Raw genomic sequence first — 17,523 nt, 5'->3', positions numbered from 1 at the left:
TAGCCACCATGGATATAGAGGCTCTCTACACAAACATCCCACACACAGATGGAATACAAGCTGTCAGGAACAGTGTCCCTTATGATGCCACAGCACAACTGGTTGCTGAGCTCTGTAACTTTATCCTCACACACAATTATTTCAAATTTGGTGACAATATACACCTCCAAACCAGTGACACTGCTATGGGCACCCGCATGGCCCCACAATATGCCACCATTTTTATGGCTGACCTGGAACAACGCTTCCTCAGCTCTCATCCACTCACGCCCCTTCTCTACCTACGTTACATTGAAGACATCTTCATCATCTGGACCCATGGGAAGGAAACCCTGGAAGAATTCCATCACAATTTCAACAGCTTTCACCCCACCATCAACCTCAGCCTGGACCAATCTACACGGGAGGTCCACTTCCTAGACACCACCTTGCAAATAAGTGACGGTCACGTTAACATCACCCTATACCGAAAACCCACCGACCGCTATGCCTACCGTCATGCCTCCAGCTTCCACCCCGGACACACCACACGATCCACTGTCTACAGCCAAGCGCTGAGGTACAACCGCATTTGCTTCACCCCTTAGACAGAGACCAATGCCTACAAGATCTTCACCAAGCATTCTCAAAACTATGATACCCACACGAGGAAATAAGGAAACAGATCAACGGAGCCAGATGTGTACCCAGAAGCCTCTTGCTGCAAGACAACCCCAAGAAAGAAACCAACAGAACTCTACCGGCCACCACATACAGTCCTCAGCTAAAACCTCTCCAACACATCATCAGTGATCTACAACCGATCCTGGACAACAATCCCTCACTTTCACAGGCCTTGGGAGGCAGGCCAGTCCTCGCCCACAGATAACCCACCAACCTGAAGCATATTCTCACCTGAAGCAACTCCACACCGCACCATAGTAACTCTAACTCAGGAACCAATCCTGCAACAAACCTTGATGCCAACTCTGCCCACATATCTACACCAGTGACACCATCACAGGACCTAACCAGCTCGGCTACACCATCACCAGTTCATTCACATGCACGTCCACCAATGTAATATACACCATCATGTGCCAGCAATGCCCCTCTGCTATGTACATCGGCCAAACTGGACCGTCCCTATGTAAAAGGATAAATGGACACAAATCAGATATTAGGAATGGCAATATATAAAAAACCTGTAGGAGAACACTTCAGCCTCACTGGACATACAATAGCATCCTGCAGCAAAAAAAACTTCAGGACCAGACTTCAGAGAGAAACTGCTGAGCTTCAGTTCATTTGCAAATTTGACACCATCAGCTCAGGATTAAACAAAGACTGTGAATGGCTAGCCAACTACAAAAGCAGTTTCTCCTCCCTTGGTGTTCACACCTCAACTGCTAGAAGAGGGCCTCATCCTCCCTGATTGAACTAACCTCGTTATCCCTAGCCTGATTCTTGCTTGCATATTTATACCTGCCTCTGGAAGTTTCCACTACATGCATCCGACAAAACGGGTATTCACCCACAAAAGCTCATGCTCCAATATGTCTGTTAGTCTATAAGGTGCCACATGACTCTTTGCAGCTTTTACAGATCTGGACTAACACGGCTAGCCCTCTAATGCTGTACACATATTGAATCTATTTCCCCATGTTAAGTATCCTCACACCTTCTTGTCAATTGTCTAAATGGGCCATCTTGATTATCACTACAAAAGTTTTTTCTTCTGCTGATAATAGCTCATCTTAATTAATTAGCTTCTTACAGTTTCTATGGCAACTTCCACCTTCTCTGTGTGTGTGTGTATATATATATATATATATATATATCTTCTTACTATATGTTCCATTCTATGCATCCGATGAAGTGGGCTGTAGCCCACGAAAGCTTATACTCTAATAAATTTGTTAGTCTCCAAGGTGCCACAAGTACTCCTGTTCTTTTTATTGATTTTAATGGTGTTTTGTTTCTCTACGTTCATTTTTTGTTATCAACCCTATAAGATTTTCAGAAATAATCTGTTCTTCAATTTTCATTATTGCTAGCTGCGATGCAAGGAAAATATTCTTATATTGCTCAGACTTTGCAGAAAACAATTATTCAATTGTTTCCCAGGAAATCCCTTTGAAACAGACAATAGCAACCCCTTACTCAGTTCAAAATTATATTTGCTTAGCCACTACATGTTTCTCAGTCATCTTCACATCTTTTTCCAGCCAGCACTCTATCCTAAGAGTACTCTCTCTTAGCTTTCTCTCAGGGTCATGCTACAAGTGCCTTTCTGGATGTCCTTGGCTTTGTGCTCCAATTCTGGTGTTTCTGTCTGCTTCTCCCTCACACACATTCGCAACTCCATTAAAACAATAGCCAGCCTCCAGCATTGTCATTCAGCCTCAATGAAACTGCTACCCTGCACAGAACTCAGCTCCTGAACAGCCTTACATGTGGCCTGTGTTTTAGGTAATGGCTCCTATTGCTTCAGTTATTTTCCTCTAAAAGGAGCATAACTGCTTCTTACACTTATCCTGAATGAAGGACAGCTAGCATGCTCACTGCTTCAGCGAGGTTGCACCCCACCACCAGCATTATAAACTCCCAGCCCCCCCCCCCAGCTCCGCCCATGCCCCTTGTCTCAGTGCAATCCAAAATGGTGATGCCGTGGGGAGATAGGTCTGGAAGGGACCTCCTGTTTCATCGAGTCTAGTCCCCTGCTATCACAGGCAACCTGTCTGAATAATCCCATTCATAAATTTATCAAGCTCCATCTTAAAATTAGTTCAGTTGTATGCCCCCACTACACCTATCAGAAGGTTGTTGCAGAACCCCACTCCTCTGATCATTGGAAAGCTCCTAATTTCCAGCCTAAATTTATTCATGGCTAGTTTATACTCATTTGTTCTAGTTCCAGCATTGTCCTTTAGATTAAATAGCTCTTCTCCCTCCCTTGTGTTTAACACCCTCCCCCCCCCTCACCCCAGCAAATGTGTTTATAGAGAGCAATCATATCCCCTCTGAACCTTCATTTTGCTAAACTAAATAAGCCAAGATCTTTTAGTCTCTTCTGGTAAAATAAGATCTCCATTCCCCATATCATCCTGGATGATCTTCTCTGCACCTGTTCCAAATTAAATACACCTTTCTTGGACATGGGTGACTGGAATTGTACCAGTGTTCTAGATGAGTTCTCACTAATGCCCTGTGCAATGGCATTAATATCTCTACTGGATATATCTAACTTGATAAGTCCTAGGTTCACATTTGTCTTTTTCACAGCCACATCCTATTGGTGGACTATAATCTTCCTATGATCAACTAATTCATTCAGGTTTTTCTCCTCCTCTGTTATTTCAAATTGATGGGCCCCATTTTAAAGCAGAAATACTTGTTATTAGTCCCTAGATACTTGTTATGCCCTATCTGACCCATCCCAAACAAGAAGAAAAAAATAATTTTAAATGACAAATGAAACAAGCTTAACTATTGACATCATGCTTTTCTCTCAGGACAAAACCCAGATGACACCTATGGGCACCTCCCACTGTTTTTTTCCTCCCCATATTTTATCTTTAAATTTCAAGCTTTCCTATAGAGACCAGAAACCTTCTATCATGGTATTTCTGTGAGGATGCTACATTCCAAGGTAGCTGCATTTGCCATGTGATTTTCCAGTCACACACTACTCTGATAGGAGTTCCCCTCTTTGGGAAGCTTTTAGCTGGTATGGAATCCATTGCTCCACATCCACAGTTCCAGCTAACCTAGTGAGGAGGACTTTAAACTAGGTTCACTGGGGGAAGGTGACCAAAGCCCTGAGGTAAGTGGGGAAGTGGGATACCGGGAGGAGGCACGAGCAGGAGCGCATGAGAGGGGAGGGCTCATACTGAGAAAGAGGGGTGATCAGCAGGTTACCTCAAGTGCCTATATACAAATGCACAAAGCCTGGGAAACAAGCAGGGAGAACTGGAAGTCCTGGCACAGTCAAGGAATTATGATGTGATTGGAATAACAGAGACTTGGTGGGATAACTCACCTGTTCAGGAAGGACAGGAAGAGCAGAAAAGGTGGGGGAGTTGCACTGTATGTAAGAGATCAGTATGACTGCTCAGAGCTCAAGTATGAAACTACAGAAAAACCTGAGAGTCTCTGGATTAAATTTAGAAGTGTGAGCAACAAGGGTGATGTCGTAGTGGGAGTCTACTATAGATCACCAGACCAGGGGGATGAGGTGGACGAGGCTTTCTTCCGGCAACTCGCAGAAGTTACTAGATCGCAGGCCCTGGTTCTAATGGGAGACTTCAATCACCCTGATATCTGCTGGGAGAGCAAATCAGCAGTGCACAGGCAATCCAGGAAGTTTTTGGAAAATGTAGGGGACAATTTCCTGGTGCAAGTGCTGGAGGAACCAACTAGGGGCAGAGCTCTTCTTGACCTGCTGCTCACAAACCGGGAAGAATTAGTAGGAGAAGCAAAAGTGGATGGGAACCTGGGAGGCAGTGACCATGAAATGGTTGAGTTCAGGATCCTAACACAAGGAAGAAAGGAGAGCAGCAGAATACAGACCCTGGATTTCAGAAAAGCAGACTTTGACTCCCTCAGGGAACTGATGGGCAGGATCCCCTGGGGAGAATAACATGAGGGGGAAAGGAGTCCAGGAGAGCTGGCTGTATTTTAAAGAATCCTTATCGAGGTTACAGGGACAAACCATCCCGATGTGTAGAAAGAATAGTAAATATGGCAGGCGACCAGCTTGGCTTAACAGTGAAATCCTTGTTGCTCTTAAATACATAAAAGAAGCTTACAAGAAGTGGAAGATTGGACAAATGACCAGGGATGAGTATAAAAATATCGCTCGGGCTTGCAGGAGTGAAATCAGGAAGGCCAAATCACACCTGGAGTTGCAGCTAGCAAGAGATGTTAACAGTAACAAGAAGGGTTTCTTCAGGTATGTTAGCAACAAGAAGAAAGTCAAGGGAAGTGTGGGCCCCTTACTGAATGAGGGAGGCAACCTAGTGACAGAGGATGTGGAAAAAGCTAATGTACTCAATGCTTTTTTTGCTTCTGTCTTCACGAACAAGGTCAGCTCCCAGACTGCTGCACTGGGCAGCACAGCATGGGGAGAAGGTGACCAGCCCTCTGTGGAGAAAGAAGTGGTTCGGGACTATTTAGAAAAGCTGGACGAGCACAAGTCCATGGGGCCAGATGCGTTGCATCCGAGAGTGCTAAAGGAGTTGGCGGATGTGATTGCAGAGCCATTGGCCATTATCCTTGAAAATGCATGGCGATCGGGAGAGGTCCCAGATGACTGGAAAAAGGCTAATGTAGTGCCCATCTTTAAAAAAGGGAAGAAGGAGGATCCTGGGAACTACAGGCCAGTCAGCCTCACCTCAGTCCCTGGAAAAATCATGGAGCAGGTCCTCAAGGAATCAATTCTGAAGCACTTAGAGGAAAGTGATCAGGAACAGTCAGCATGGATTCACCAAGGGAAAGTCATGCCTAACTAATCTAATTGCCTTCTATGATGAGATAACTGGCTCTGTGGATGAAGGGAAAGCGGTGGACGTGTTGTTCCTTTAGCAAAGCTTTTGACACGGTCTCCCACAGTATTCTTGCCAGCAAGTTAAAGAAGTATGGGCTGGATGAATGGACTATAAGGTGGATAGAAAGCTGGCGAGATTGTCAGGCTCAACAGGTAGTGATCAATGGCTCCATGTCTAGTTGGCAGCCGGTATCAAGTGGAGTGCCCCAGGGGTCGGTCCTGGGGCCGGTTTTGTTCAATATCTTCATAAATGATCTGGAGGATGGTGTGGATTGCACCCTCAACAAGTTTTCAGAGGACACTAAACTGGGAGGAGTGGTAGATACGCTGGAGGGTAGGGATAGGATACAGAGGGACCTAGACAAATTGGAGGATTGGGCCAAAAGAAATCTGATGAGGTTCAAAAAGGACAAGTGCAGAGTCCTGCACTTAGGACAGAAGAATCCCATGCACCGCTACAGAGTACGGGCCGAATGGCTTGGCAGCAGTTCTGCAGAAAAGGACTTAGGGGTTACAGTGGACAAGAAGTTGGATATGAGTCAACAGTGTGCCCTTGTTGCCAAGAAGACCAGTGGCATTTTGGGATGTATAAGTAGGAGCATTGCCAGCAGATTGAGGGACGTGATCGTTCCCCTCTATTCGACATTGGTGAGGCCTCATCTGGAGTACTGTGTCCAGTTTTGGGCCCCACACTACAAGAAGGATGTGGAAAAATTGGAAAACGTCCAGCGGAGGGCAAGAAAAATGATTAGGGGACTGGAACACATGACTTCTGAGGAGAGGCTGAGGGAACTGGGATTGTTTAGTCTGTGAAAGAGAAGAATGAGGGGGGATCTGATAGCTGCTTTCAATTACCTGAAAGGGGGTTCCAAAGAGGATGGATCTAGACTGTTCTCAGTGGTAGCAGATGACAGAACGAGGAGTAATGGTCTCAAGTTGCAATGGGGGAGGTTTAGGTTGGATATTAGGAAAAACCTTTTCATTAGAAGGGTGGTGAAACACTGGAATGCGTTACCTAGGGAGGTGGTGGAATCTCCTTCCTTTGAAGTTTTTAAGGTCAGGCTTGACAAAGCCCTGGCTGGGATGATTTAATTGGGGATTGGTCCTGCTTTGAGCAGGAGGTTGGACTAGATGACCTCCTGAGGTCCCTTCCAATCCTGATATTCTATGATTCTATGTACCAGGAACACTTGCACTTCTGCAAATTATAGGAAGAGACTGGGAGAGCCATCTCTTTCTGGGCTCACTCATTCCTTTGAATAACCAATTCCCTGCTCTCCTGCTTAGGACAATATTACCTTTTAGCCTCCTGAGACATTTCACTCCATATTCTTTATGAAAATATGCTTAGGATACATATATGACATAACTGAGATGTACTTTATGCAAGATGGCTCATGTGAGATATCACTGGAAAGGTTTCAGAGTAACAGCCGTGTTAGTCTGTTTTTGCAAAAAGAAAAGGAGTACTTGTGGCACCTTAGAGACTAACCAATTTATTTGAGCATGAGCTTTCGTGAGCTACAGCTCACTTCATCGGATGCTGAGCTGTAGCTCACGAAAGCTCATGCTCAAATAAATTGGTTAGTCTCTAAGGTGCCACAAGTCCTCCTTTTCATTGGAAAGGTTATGATTTACTGAATGTAATTATCTAACTTGTATGCCTGTATCATTTCTGTATCTGAAGTTAGAAATATCAACTATGTATCTGTATTTGAACTATACTACTTTGGGTGACGCCCACCGACGCCCACTTCTTTCAGGTGATGTGATAATTTATCTCCAGCGAACTTAGACATTTGCTATAATGAGCCATCACCAGCTCAAGTCCTTTCTTTTCTTGTGTCAGTACTGCCCCAAAATCATAAGTACGACTATCTACATCCAATATCAAAAGAGGATTTTAAATGTGGGTAGGCTGAGACAAGAGTCTTCTTCAACTCTGAAAATGCTAAATCATGTTCTGCTAACACACTGAAATGGTTTCCCTCTTTCACGCAACCTATACAATGGTCCTGCAATATTGCAAAACCTACAAATAAACTTTCTATAACAGCAGCAGCATCCTATACAAGTCTGCAAATCTGTGAGTGTCTGGGGAGCTGGCCAATTCTTCACAGCCTCAATTTTTCTTTTTGTCAGGGGAAATTGCCCCTCACTTATGTGCCCCCAAGGTAGATTACCAGTTTTGGAAACAACTCCCATTTCTTTAGCATTGGTTTCAGGTTGGCTGTATTAAGCTTATCACAGCTCATTTATAAATATGTCAGTTCCTGTTCACAGGTTTTACCATGGACCAAAATATCGCCTAGGTATAACAGGCTGAAAGTGGCATGTTTTATTAATTCTCCTCGTTAGCTTCTCAACTGTGGCTGATGCATTATGCAGGCTGAAAGTCATCACTTTAAATTGCCATAGGCCGTGTCCTGCTGGGAAAGCAGTCTTTTCCCCATCCTTTGGATCCACTTCCACTTGCCAATACCTACTTTTAAGACCCAATGTGGAAAACCAGATTGAACCAGCTACAACATCCATCGTATCATCTATTCATGGTAATGGATATGAATCCTTTAATGTGACTTCATTTACTTTTCTATAGTCCACACAGAATCTTGTGCTGCCATCTTTTTTCTTAACCAGAACTATGGGTAAGACTGGAGTGCTGGCTGAAGGCTCTATTATGCCTTCCTTATGCATTTCCTCAGTGGCCTATAAAGCTTCTTCCCTCTTTGCTACTGATAAACAGTGAGGTGGCTGTTTAATGGGTCAGTTTACCCAGGTATTAATCTTGTGCTGGACCAGGGCAGTACAACCTATATCTTTGTTGGACTGGTAGAACAACTCTGATTCCTAATCAGAAAGTCTCTTAGCCCGATCTGTTGCTCGTCATTTGATTGTACAGCCCTGCACTGGAACAAGTCCAGTCAAGACTCTTGGGAGCTCACCTGCTCTCCTTTCCTGCTTTTAGTTTTCTTCTATTCCAGCATTTACTAGATCTGCCAGTTCACATTTTGCTGCTATGGTTCCCTTCTTTACTATTTGATGCTTGTCAGAAATATTCAGCAAATGAACATGGATCACTCCAAAAGGAAGTATTTCTTCACACAACACACAGTCAACCTGTGGAACTCTTGGCTAGGGGATGTTGTGAAGGCCAAGACTACAACAGGGTTCAAAAAAGAACTAGATAAATTCATGGAGGATGGGTCCATCAATGGCTATTAGCCAGGATAGGCAGGGATGGTGTCCCTAGCCTCTATTTGGCAGAAGCTGGGAATGGGCAACAGGGGATGGATCACTTGATGGTTACCTGTTCTGTTCATTCCCTCTGGGGCACCTGGCATTGTCCACTGCCGGAAGACAGGATACTGAGTAGATGGACCATTGGTCTGACCCAGTAGGCCATTCTTATGTTCTTGCTGCAAATTGCTACAAACTCTCAGTGTTTCTCCTTGGAAACTGGATCCCACTCCTGAAATCAGTGTTGTCCTTTAGACCCAAACAGCTAGCCAATATTTGAGGTCCTGCTGGTTGTTTCCATTAGGAGGAGATATTGATAATGGAGTCAGCTATTTCTTTGATGCAATCCTGCTTATTTACAAAAACTGTACAAAGTCCTGCTTACCTGAACACAGTAGAAATAAAACAACAGAAAGCAGTTTTTTTGTTGGATATTCCAAGCCTCTTTTTTCAGCATTCTACCCCAAAAGTTCTCTGTTTTAACTTTCTCTCAGTGTTATGCTACAAATGTTTCTTTAGCTGTCCTTGGCTTTTTGCTGCATTCTTTGTCTGTTTTTGTGGTGTTTCTGGCTGCTTCTCTCACATACATTCACAGAACCATAAAAATGTTTTCTGTGCGTTTGCATTCAGCACTCTGGTCACATAGCTCAGCTTCTGACCAGCCTTGCATGTGTCCTGTATTTTGGGTGGTGGCTACTATTGTTTTCAGCTATATTACTCTAAAAGGAGCTTAACTGCTTCTTGCATTTATCCTGAATGAAGTGTGGCTGTTACATCCACTAGCGTCAATGGAGTTTCATCCACCCCCGCATAACACTATATTTCTCCTAGAGCACTCCACAGGGTTTGCTATAAATGGGCAAGAACTGGTTGAAAAAATGGCAAATCTATTTGGCGAAAATTGTAAAGATTGATAATTTCCCCCAGTTTTATTTTTGGCCATTGATTTCCATCTTGGAGGAATACAAATAATCCAAGGAAGGTTACTAGACTAGTCTTCAAATGCTGATGAAAATGTGTGCAATGACTTGTTTGTAACAGTAGCTACTGGAGTGAGTGAACACTAACCCCTTTCCATGTGTCAGGGCAGTAACTTTTTGTAATCACCATGTCTGGTGACTGGAACCAGGGAATAAAATTCAGTCTCTTATCAGCATACCTGTGTCACCCCTGTACTGCACTGTTCTTATTAAAATAATTATCAAGTGTGTGGATATACCTTGTGCTGTGCTTGGTTCTTCTCACAACAATGAGGTAACCAAATATTATTACAAGAAACTGTACTGTGATCTCTTTGACATTCCCAGTTTGGCTGGCTGGCTATTCCTATACTCTCGTTTATAGCATTAGCCACCTTTGAGGAAAAGGTGAATTCCTACACTATCAATGTGGTGCACACAGCTGTAACAGGATCACTGGCATTTTTAGGAGTCAGCCTGCCACTGAATATTAGGGACACAAATAGCGCGTGTGTGGGGAGATAAAATTATCCCCTCATTCCACTTGTCTTTTTTCCTCTTTTTTAAACTAGTAGTGGTGTCATGTGTGTCTCTGGTACAGCTACAAATAGCTACCCAATTCAGGAACTAGCTAACACCCCTGCTCATACAACTTTCCAAATTAAGGGGCATTCAACAGCATATAGAACATTTGAAAACGGAATTATTCTGATATTCCCGAGACTATGTCGCTTTTGCATTTTCATAACCAGGATTGTAGAGAGAGCAGCAAGTGTGTTGGTAGGAATTCACTGTCATGATGATGGTGGTAACAAAATTGGCGCAAATGTGGCCATGCAAAGTATTGTTCAGCTATGTTTGACTACACTGGGAGTGGGTATTAATAAAATTGAAAAGCTTTTCTCCAAAGCAATATATTGATGGATGATTAAAGATTTTGATTATAGTAATTTCTACTTCAATTTTTCCTCTTTCTTTACCGTTATTTGTTGAGTCCTATCAATGTGATTAGCACGGTATCAAACCTGATCCCTACTTCAAGAACCTTACAAGTGAAATATGACGGTTTGGTGTAATTCTAAATAGATTACAGGGCGCTCCTTAAATCAAGGCACTGAAGCACAATGCATGGTATATCCACTGAGAGTTTTATTGATTCTGTCTGTCCTGCTATGCTATTTAGAAAGCACTGGCTAAACTCCAGTGCGTAACTTGTGCCAGGGCTTGCCAGGGCTGAGCCCAAGCACCTCTAGGCTTGGCAGTTCATAGGCCAGCACCTCTGGGCTTGCTGCATCAGCAAAAAAATTGCTTGAGCCCTGGCACCTCTTTCATTACAAATTAAGCACTGTGAAACTCCTCAGATCCTGCCCAAGCACTATACTGGGCTCACTATAAAATCCAGAACAGATTCTCTGAAAGCAACCTGTTCTTTGAGAATCTGGCTTTGCATGTTCAGCAATATCTCACATCCTGACTTGGAGCCAAATTCACATCCTAAACATTTTTACTGGGTAGCATGGACACAGAACCCTGCAAGAGTAGTGAGAATGTGGGCCTATGTTCAGACAAGCACAGCCACATACTCTGCCCCTTTGTAGGTTAGTCCTGCAATGCAAAGGAGTAATCTGTATGAGATGCTGGGAGATCAGGTTAGTATGTCTTTAAATATGTAGCCGGTGATGCTTGACTCGGGCCCCATCCTGGAATGCCTTTCATGGTTTATGCCTCTGTTCTACAAATTTTGTGGAGTCGGGCCTTTGCAGCAGGTGTCTATGTGCAACCAGAGGCCTAAATTTGGCCTTGGATACTAAAGCCTACATATTAAGACAGATATAATAGCCAGGACATTAGGTTTTGAAAAATGCCATGGGATCTTTAACTTCTAGCAGAAACGAGCAGACAAGACCTCAGATGAATTTGTCATTCAAAGACTGAGGTAGAAAGTAATCAGGTCCCTGAATAGTGTGAAACAGGAAATTGTAATAGTGGGGATGGGATATGACTGCAGCACAAGTAAGGATTTCAGCAGAAAAAGGGTCAAGAACAACTTTGGCAGTGTTCCAGAAATGATATGCAGACTTACACAGATGATGATATGGGAGGAAAAAATAAGGTTAAGTTCAAGGATGACTTCAAGATTTCTGCTCTTTGGAACAAAGTGAAGGTTTACATGAGGAGAGTGATAGCAAAGTCTGCAATGAGACTAAGAGCTTGTCTACTCTACCCACCAGATCGGAGGGCAGTGATCGATCCAGCAGGGGTCGATTTATCGCGTCTATACTAGACGCGATAAATCAACCACTGAGCACTCTCCCATTGACTCCGGTAGTCCACCAGAACAAGAAGAGCAAGCAGAGTCGATGGGAGAGCGTCAGCTGTTGACTTACCGCAGTGGAGACACCGTGGTAAGTAGATCTAAGTACGTCGACTTCAGCTATGCTATTCACATAGCTGAAGTTGCCTATCTTAGATTGATCCGATGTGATAGTGTAGATAAGCCCTAAGAGAACGTTCTACCTAGAAGGTGTTTGATGCATTCAGTAGTAGGAAGATCTGGGATAGCCAGGATCTGGCAGAATCAAAAGATACAAATATATTGGAGACAGAAGTATCCTAGAGTGAGTCCAGGCAGATGTAAAAATGTGTGTCATTCCATTTACTTCAGTGAATCATTAATTTGGTATATTATATCTAATGATTAAAGCAGAGACTGGGCATCAGGTCTGGATTCTTTTCGAAACCTGCCACCTACTGATTATGTGATCTTGGGCAAATCCCAATATCATTGTGCCTCATTCTATCCCTCTGTGAAAAATAGTACCTCTACCTCCACAGTCTTAATTAAATTAGTACTGGAGAATCAAATCTGACATTCTTGGACAAAATATGTTATATGAGTGCTCTTACTAACAGGTACAGCATTCAAGAATGACACTACTATAGCTTTATATATTTGCAGTCATTCAAACTTAGCTGGCATCCATTATGAATGTTTGGAAACCTGGTCACGGTATGACTTTACACTCTCATACTGTAACCATTGTGTTACAAAAGCTGCGTCCTCTGAAATGTACTAAATATTAGTACATCAGAGCAGTATTTTTGGGTCATTGTTTTCTTAGCATCCAATATAACTCTGGCCCCGCTCAGTTAGATGAAATTGCTGTCTGATGTAAGATGCTTCTAATCTCAATATAGGAATTTCTGTGGCTTTCTACATGTAGGTCAGTGCCACTAACTGTGAGCTCAGTCATGCTATTATGTTAGGGACAGTGCTCTGACCTTTTGTCACTATCTGCTGCTCTTTCCTTCCATACACCCAGTCGTCTCCCCCACATGCTATTCTCTCTCCCCAAACTCTGTTCCTCCTCACTCCACTCACACACACTATCCAGTCAATGTGTAAGGAAAATATTGCAATCCTAAATTTGCACAAGATTATTATACCTTAAACAGTGAGGGAAGAGAGATATTTGTGAAAGTTACAAAATAACCTTGACAGCATTCTGTTAACACAATTTTTTGAACAAAGGAAGCCAGTACTTTCTTTGCAACAGAAAGATACATATGTATTTAACTGTAACTGTTTTTTAAGCAGAGACATTAATGAAATGCTTCACCCCACAGAGCTCAGCTCAGTTTTTGTCTATCACTGATTTAATGGCAATGGCCATCATTCAGTTTAAATACACTTTGATTAGTAAATACACTTTGATTAGTAACTGAAAGGGTGTTTGTATAAATGATTAGTAATCAGATATCAGAAGGAAAAGATTTGTTTTGCAATCCAGAGGGACCCTATGTTTTATTTTGCAAAATTACCTTCCTCAAAAATGCCACACTCAAAACAGTTCTATGGGGAACTACAAAGGAGGAGCTGTTTTGATCTTGCCTTATCATCTAGAGTAATCAACATTTCCCATTTGTAGAAGAGTGATGGGCAAAAAAATTTAACAGCTGCTTGAGGTTTTATCACTCTGGGGAAGGAAATTCACACATTTCCCCAGGAACAGCTTAGGTAGAGGTGTCTTTCATGGAAACATCATTTAGGCAGATTGGTTTAAGGAGGTCCATTATTTATACAAATTCAATACTCAACAGCTGTCTAATGTTGGTTAAATCAAAAGCCAAAATCTGTGTGTGTTTAACTCATAATTGGTTTATTTCCATAATATTGACATTATAGGGAAAAAGTTCATTTAAAACACAAGCCACTTTAATAGTGCTTGGACTGGATGCCAACTTTAACAATGCTATAAACTACAAAGATATGACAGGTTTCAGAGTAGCAGCGTGTTAGTCTGTATTCGCAAAAAGAAAAGGAGTACTTGTGGCACCTTAGAGACTAACCAATTTATTTGATCAAATAAATTGGTTAGTCGCTAAGGTGCCACAAGTACTTTTCTTTTTACAAAGATATGAAAAGGGAATTTATATTAAAAAGGATAGAACTGCCACTGCTATGTGTAATAGGATTAGTATAAGCTAATTACTCTTTCTGCATTAAATAATACTTCCTACCTAAGTTTCCATCTCAGGCATTTCATTACAATGTCTAAGTGCGGTATTTAAAACACCTGAAACTTGTCAGGTCAAAATCCCTGCTGTGTTAAATTTAAAAAACCTGTGTAATACTTCTATTTAGTCTCACTTTACCTGTAAATTTAGTTTAATAATACAACACTATTTTTAAGACGCTGTAACAATACTTGGAAAGAAAGAAAAAAGTATCCTACCGTACCAATTTGTATTTCTTATCCATGAGTTAATAGGAGTTTGGATCACTTTTCTTACAGTCACTGCAATAGCTCTTCCCTTGGAGTCAGAGTGAGAGTGAAGAGTGAATTGTGAGAGGTGCAGTGATCCTGGCTTGTTTTGTTTGTCCACTGTATCGTTTGCTTTTGAGATTGATCCAATGCAGATGAAGTCAGGGTGCCAGCTGTCCTTGGAGGACAATGGCTCAATTGGAAGATGCCTTTGGAACAAAGGAGCTGCTTCCAGGATTGATTTTACATGCACACGTGACCTTTGCCTCAAATGACTCTATGGAAAGTGTCATCACCCTAAAGATCTGCTTTTAAATGAATCACTCTGATGCCCATGAGTAAGGCCTTTTAACCACATACACATTCAAGAGAGATCACTCTGTGTAGAGACAGCAATGTGATGCAAAGTTCTTTTTAAACATTTCACAGAATTAATTAATGGGTCTAATTATTTTAAGTCACTTTCAAGATCCTTGGCTAAATTCTCCAAACTTGGGTGCTTAAAGTCAGGCACCTAAATCCATATTTAGGTACCTAAATAAAGGTGCCCTGATTTTCAGAAACTCTGAACACTCTCAGTTCCTATTCATGTCAATAGGAACAGCAAATTTGCCACCCTTACTCAGGTGCATAAACATAGATTTAGGTGCCCAACTGTAAGCATCCAGATTTAAAAATTATGGCCCTTGGGGTTTTTTTTAATGACTTTATTGTACAGAATTTTATATTAATTCCTGCACTGCAAATGCATTTTTAAACAGATTCATTGTATGCAGGCATTCATTTAACTAGATTTCATAATATGAAGATTAATCAGGAAATGGACAAATCAGGAAATGGACAATAAGCATTGTCAATAAAAATGCACAATCTTTCAACTTTGAGAAGATATTGATATTTTGATATCCACATTTTTCCTATTTATGGAATATCTGTGGGAAAATGGTTTGTGAGCATATAATTAAAGATTGTGTTATAATGCATATGCTCAATGAGGGGGTCAAATTAAAGGTGCATGGGCAATCTTAATTCTGGCATTTCCAAACTTCTGAGGGCTTGACTTTGCAACTTCAATAATGTTCTTTTAACATAGTTTTTATGGGCATAATATAGATATATAAATCCAATTAAAATATTTTTGTATTTGAAAATTATTCTGCAGTGTCTACAACCTAAATATTTCAGCATGGTAAGAATTCATGGGAGCCATCAAGTGAAACAGAGGAGAAACAAATTAATTAGAACACTTTGCAATTACAGTACATAAGTGCTTTTCAGCCAGACAACTCAAAGTGCTTCACAAAGGTGGACAAACAATTTTAATCCTGTTTAACAGATTGAGGAAAATGAGGTACATAGAGGCCAGCCAACAAGTTAATTTCAGAGCCAGGAACACTACTCAGGGGATGATGGCTTATCTGCAACTATTCCCATTTTCAAATGGAAAGAAATGCAAAAAATAAACACCCAGGACCAGTACTGCAAAGTAAATTAGACTTTTAAATATTTCTTTAATAATATACTTATTAGCCAAGAACTTTGTTGTATTACAAATAATGTACACTTACCGTGACAGTGTCCCCGTTAAGCTTGAGCCACAGCCTATTGAAGTCAAAGGAAAGCCTAATTATTCTTTTCCTCCCACTACTAGAAGAAAGAAGGACTGAAACCAACACCTATGAGTTTCCCTCCCATCTAAATTAGAATCAAAATACTTTCCATTAAAATATGTAACAGTAACTATACATGCTGTGAATATGGGGATAAAAGACAACCCCAGTATTTCCTACTGCAGTCCAGACTTTAAGGGAGGATGGCAAAGGTTTGTAAATAGCATAGTTTCATAAAGGCCAGAAGAGACCATTGTGATCATCCAAGCTGACCTGCACGTAACACAAACCTTAGGACTTCTCTGAATTAACTGCTGCTCCAGGTTCAGCATCTGTGGTTGAACTAGGGCATATCGTTTGGAAAAACAGTCAATCTTGAGTTTAAAAGACTGAATGAAGATCTATGAGAACTGAGCAACTAAAAAAACCTATTGAATCAGCCTGACCATCGCCCCATCACATGGAGGATTGTTCTCTTGAACATCCGATGAAGTGAGCTGTAGCTCACGAAAGCATATGCTCAAATAAATTTGTTAGTCTCTAAGGTGCCACAAGTACTCCTTTTCTTTTTGCGAATACAGACTAACATGGCTGTTACTCTGAAACCTCTCTTGAACTACATGTTCTAATGTTTTTTCCAATTTAGTTTTAAAAGTCCTAGGCAGTAAGCCTCTGCCACTTCCCTCGGGGACCATTGCACAGCATAAAACAGCTCACTGTCAGAACATTTTTTGCTTGATCCTGCTATTCAGCCTAAAGTTTCAAGCTCTTAATTTCATTACATGCCTCATAACTATGGCTCTTATCAGCACAGCATTTAACGCCATGTTAATGGGACTTGATTGTGTGCTTGAACTTAAGCACATGCCCAAATGCTTTGCTCAATCCAGAACTATATCTTCATATATCAACCTAAATTGTTTCTCTATATCCTGGGTATTTATATATCTCCAGCATTTGTAGACAGTCGCCATATCCCTCCCCAACAAAGTTACCTTTCACACTGGAGATAATTAGCTTTTTAAATGTTTCCTTATGTCAATATTTGTGCTAGCCTGACGTGTAAATAGCTTAGTGGATTTTTGTACATATTTTAATGACCTAGCATCTTGATCTCATAATTGTTTATTTCTGCTTCTTTGAGCAATATTCAATTAATATAAATCTTAGTTTCAACCCATTCTCATTTTATATAAGCTAATGCAACATATTTTATAAAGCAAAAGCCTGATTCTGCTCCAATTGAGGCAATCTCAAAGTACTTCAGTGGGAACAGGACTAGATCCCAGGTAGGATAGTGTTAAGTAGGCTTGCAATAAACACAGTTGAAAGAGATTTTATGAGAATGCTTTAACTTCCTGAGACACTTTTGAATTGGACAATTTATGGTTTAAAATGAATGTGTTCCCCTATCAAATTAT

General features: G+C 41.4%; 1 protein-coding gene across 1 annotated transcript in view; it reads right to left on the bottom strand.

Moving 5' to 3' along the window:
• Positions 1 to 14,586, bottom strand: part of ENPP2 (ectonucleotide pyrophosphatase/phosphodiesterase 2) — a 107,225-nt gene extending 92,639 nt beyond the window's left edge. Inside the window, exon 1 of the mRNA XM_084618825.1 lies at positions 14,468 to 14,586. Coding sequence (XP_084474951.1) covers positions 14,468 to 14,488 — 21 coding nt within the window. The 5' untranslated portion in view covers positions 14,489 to 14,586. The remainder of the gene's footprint in view (positions 1 to 14,467) is intronic.
• Between the last annotated feature and the right edge of the window lie 2,937 nt (positions 14,587 to 17,523).

This window comes from Lepidochelys olivacea, assembly GCF_965140295.1.
Source record: "Lepidochelys olivacea isolate rLepOli2 genome assembly, chromosome: 2".
NCBI classification, from domain to species: Eukaryota; Metazoa; Chordata; order Testudines; family Cheloniidae; genus Lepidochelys; species Lepidochelys olivacea.
This window is presented reverse-complemented; position numbering and strand designations above follow the sequence as displayed.